General features: G+C 40.3%; 1 protein-coding gene across 1 annotated transcript; it reads right to left on the bottom strand.

Moving 5' to 3' along the window:
• Nucleotides 1-2,354, bottom strand: plekhf1 (pleckstrin homology domain containing, family F (with FYVE domain) member 1). Its single transcript, XM_042413545.1, has 2 exons — nt 1,478-2,354; nt 1-1,063 (listed from the first exon to the last, which is right to left on the bottom strand). The coding sequence occupies exons 1-2, from the start codon at nt 1,722-1,724 to the stop codon at nt 462-464; spliced, it is 849 nt and encodes a 282-aa protein (XP_042269479.1). The 5' UTR covers nt 1,725-2,354; the 3' UTR covers nt 1-461.
• Between the last annotated feature and the right edge of the window lie 1,921 nt (nt 2,355-4,275).

Genomic DNA, 4,275 nt, shown 5'->3' with positions numbered 1-4,275 from the left:
TTTCTGTTTATAAATACTTTATTGTTCATAGTTCATTTCACAGACAAATGTGAGGCATTCATTAAGTCCAAATACTTTTCCCCATGTACAGTACTTAGACATATACACATTGGATGGGAATCACACTTTAACATCTACTCAAGATCCTCGGAAAACAACTAGACAACATAAAATAAATAAAGTGACTACTCCATAGTTCTAGTGTTTTCCCAAGCAGTGCAATGTGTAAAGATCAGTAATGACAAAGTGTTCACTCATCAATATATACAGTATATATAAAATTGTTTTACTTTATACATCATTCTCTTGCTATGGTTATGACTGAGTCAGAATGCCTTCTGACATGCATCTACTGTTCATAGCTGTAGCAGCTTTGTGTCCACGTTTCCTGGTACGCAGAGTGTAAAAGAAGTCCACCAACACAAGGTTTTGTCTGTGTGGCTGCAGCACATGAGAGGCGCTTATATTTGGGGCCTCACATGCCCTGGTTTGAGGTAATTAAAGGGGCACAAGGTGTACATCTTACAGTCCGTCCACCTGTTGGTATTGTGGTCCTCCATCTGTTCCTCTGTCTCCTCCTCACTGAAAACCTCCACCTCATATTCATCTGAGCTTATCTTCCCTGTGCTGTTCCCCCTCAAGCGAATGATCTTTTGGACCTTTGTCTCTGCCGTCTGGAGACTTGAGTGACACATGTTGCATACTCGTAACTGCTTTGTCGGGTGAATGTGTTCAATCACCGCTCGCTTTTTGGAACACGCACCGCACACCACAAAGCCACATTTTCTGCAGTGGTGTCGACGCTGGGTAAAGGTGAACTTGTCAGAGCAGCGCATGCAGATGGCGGAGGCCTCGTCCGGAATCCAGGTCATGGCAAAGGTAGAACTGGACCTGCAAATGCCGCTCTGTAGCAGTCTGGACTGGCAGTCCTCTATGTGTTCAATCCAGGCCAGCTTCTCCTCATGAGAAGCGGCTGCCACATAGAAGGACTTGCGTGGTGTACGGATCAGCCACTGGTTCTTCATTTGCATGCTGTCCTCCAAGTCTTCCAGCTGGATGTCCTCTGAAATGATAAAAAGATGGCATGTTGATACAAGGTAAGAAAGGTGTGGAAACTATAGTGTGGTCAACAAGCTTGTTCACCAAGACAGATTTGCCCTGACTGGATTTTCTGTATTTTTTTAAAGACTTCCCAGTTCTTTACAGGCATCCTTTGTTTCAAAATGTCTAGTTAGAAGCAGTCGCATTCACTTTTGGAAGTGACAGTTTTTTGTCATTGTAACCATATTTTTCATTTTATTAGTGTTGAGGTGGAGCCAGCAAACTTTATCAAGTCCCCTAAATAATATATTACAGCTGTCACTGCCTATGTAACCAAACAACTTCCAAACGACTGTCAAAGCACTTTGAAACCCTACAAATGATACAATCAAGTTTATTTTACTCTGATCTTTCTAGAAGCAGATAAGTTGCTCACCTAGAGGGATGATCTGCTGTTTTTTGTGCCAGTGGCCGTGCAGAATGATGCTGCCATACACCAGCACATCGTTGAAAAGGTAGAATACCTTCGGCTGTGGCCCCCGTCGGCTCTGCTTCATCAGCCGGCCCTCTCCAATCAGAACCCGATCCATCTGGGCCAGGGGCTTGCTCAACGGCCCAAATGAGTTCTCCACAGCGTGGATCCGTTTATGGTTCCTCTGAGTATGTGTTAGACGGCCCATCATGGTGTCTTTGTTTCTGTAGTGGTTCACAAGTCAACAAGAATCTGTTTCTCGGCAGTACTGTCAGCAGTAGGAGTATCTTTGTTGATGGATGCTGGATGTTGTCATGTATTCGTCTTGTTTGTCTAGTGAGACAAGCAGCCCAGCAGAAACACTTTAACGCTCTTCTTGATGATGCAACGGGGCTTTCCAAAGAAAGCTCAGCTTTTGAGATAAACTCATTTTGCAAGAAGGAAGGGGGCGGAGCTACAGTTGAATTCACTTGAACAGCATTTCACATCAGCATTTTACATAATAGGAAGATTTTTGGGAACTTTTTGGGACTGAAATCTCTTGTTGCTGGGCACTTTGCTGGGCAAGGAAACATTTTAAATAATATATCCAGTTTTATTAGATGATATTACATAGAAGTTATGTCTATTGACTGAGTCGAAGATTGATTGTATATATTTGACTGTCTGGTGGCACTAGAGGATGGATGTATACCTGTATTTCATAATGCACTCCATCAACAACCGTAATTTTAAAAGATGATGCATTTTACAGATTGAACAACAATTACGAAAACCATGAATGTGATATCTAGTGCACAAAAAATGATTTTGGATGACACAAAATGAGAAACTAGAAAAGCCAAAACAATAGAGTGAGATGTAAAGCTGAATATACTATATATATATAAAATACTGTCAGACTGGTGGAGTGACTCAGCCAGCATCTGGACTGAAAACTAGGAATGTCATCAAACTGCCACATGTTACTAGATGTTTGTCATTCATGTTTCTCATATGAAAATTTTCTACTTTGATTAGAGTTTATTAAATCATTCTTCCTTCCAGCAACTGGCTGTGTGAATCAACCACAAACTGCTGGTTGCTTTTAGTCATCATACCAGACATATCTGGGTGACTTACAGGAAGTGGCAAACGCATGCATGGCAAGAATACAGGTGAGACTGTAACAAGCAGGTCAAGCAGCTTGTTGCAGTACAAATAAGGAAATTCATTTTAAGCTACATTCATTTTTTGGGCACATCTGGGCAGCAGAAGAAGTTGAAAACACATTGTGACAATGGCTGTGTCACAAAATCACATTCACTATTCCTACACAATAAAAACTCACTTGTTAAAGCTACAGTGAGCAGTAAAATCAGATTTCTGACACTAATTTATTTTTGCATCATAACTGTCAAGTGTCCAAACAATGGGAACTGCTTTTAGAATGCTAGCAGCGTGACTTTAAGGATGTAAATGTTGGTCTGTTTGTAAATCCACCACTTCTGTCCACACTGACATCTCTCAACAACTGTTGAGACAAATATACAAATATTCATGATCCACAGAAGATGAATCTTAGTGATTTGGTGGAATTTCTGAGGGCACTATAAAGTGCATAGATTTTATCCTCAGAATTCAGACAGCAGTGGAAAGTAAATATAGTGACTATATAGCAAATGGAGAGTGATTTCTGATGCAGCCATATCACCCATATAATCATTCATTTGGAGTTGTGTGCCACTTGATCATTGTTAAAGCTAAAAGGGTAGTGAATATTAGACTGTTTTTGATCTCTTAGCTGCTAAATGCTAGTCACTAACTATGTCTGGCTCAGTGGGTTTATCAGATTTCTCACTGAAAACAGCTGTGTGCTGCTGGAAATGAGGCTGATGGTAGTGAGGGTCAAAGTTTTTACTTCAAAAATGAAGTAAAAACAATGAACTAAAAGACAGTAAAAAAAAAAAAAAATCTCTGTAGAGCTCTCTGGGTTCATCACTATGAGTGACCCCTTTGACATTACATTTATCATTTGAGCCCATGTTTAAAAATATTGATTAGTGTAACTTTAAACACAATCAACCCATTATTGACAAGGTGTTTTCATTTGGTCCAGAGGAATTTTAACTCACAGCTGATCGAGTTACTTTAATATCACAGTACAAATGTCAGCAAGTTTAAAGATGAAGTGTTCATCAACCAAGAGCTATATTTATTATGCAGTATTGAAATATAAAACATAAAGCAACAGTGTGAGCCATTTTAACCTTGAAAGTGGAGTTGTGTCATATCTTCCATACATGTCTAGACACTAACTTCCTCAATAGTTCCAGACTGACTAAGGGCCAGTTCCTACCTTCAATGTACACGTTTTACCAGTTAATCCTAGTTATACAAGAGGGCTTTCTGAGATGTGCCTTAAATATAGTTCCTTATTGACCAAGTAGGAGTCATAGATGAAGATTAATTCTGGAGTGTGCTCCATGTGCACACAGCCTGTATACATTTGTGACTTCACATTATGTCACAGATACACACCTGAAAGGGGATGATGCAGTCTTGATGTCAATCTGATCTAATCTTTTTATGAAACCTCTGCGTGCATTCCTCTGAACACTACTGACGTCTGTGCCACCACCAGCTCTGCGGTGTCGGGAAGTGGTTAGACGACTTTTCTCACAGAATGGTATACTACGAGGGCAGTTTGGAGGGCATGGATATGTGTCCAGATAATGTATATGTGATCAGATAATCATCATCAACGATGTCATTACTGTCAC

Source organism: Thunnus maccoyii, chromosome 1 (genome assembly GCF_910596095.1).
Source record: "Thunnus maccoyii chromosome 1, fThuMac1.1, whole genome shotgun sequence".
Lineage (NCBI taxonomy): Eukaryota > Metazoa > Chordata > Actinopteri > Scombriformes > Scombridae > Thunnus > Thunnus maccoyii.
Note: the sequence above shows the minus strand (reverse complement) of the source record. Positions and strands in the feature narration are given on the sequence as shown.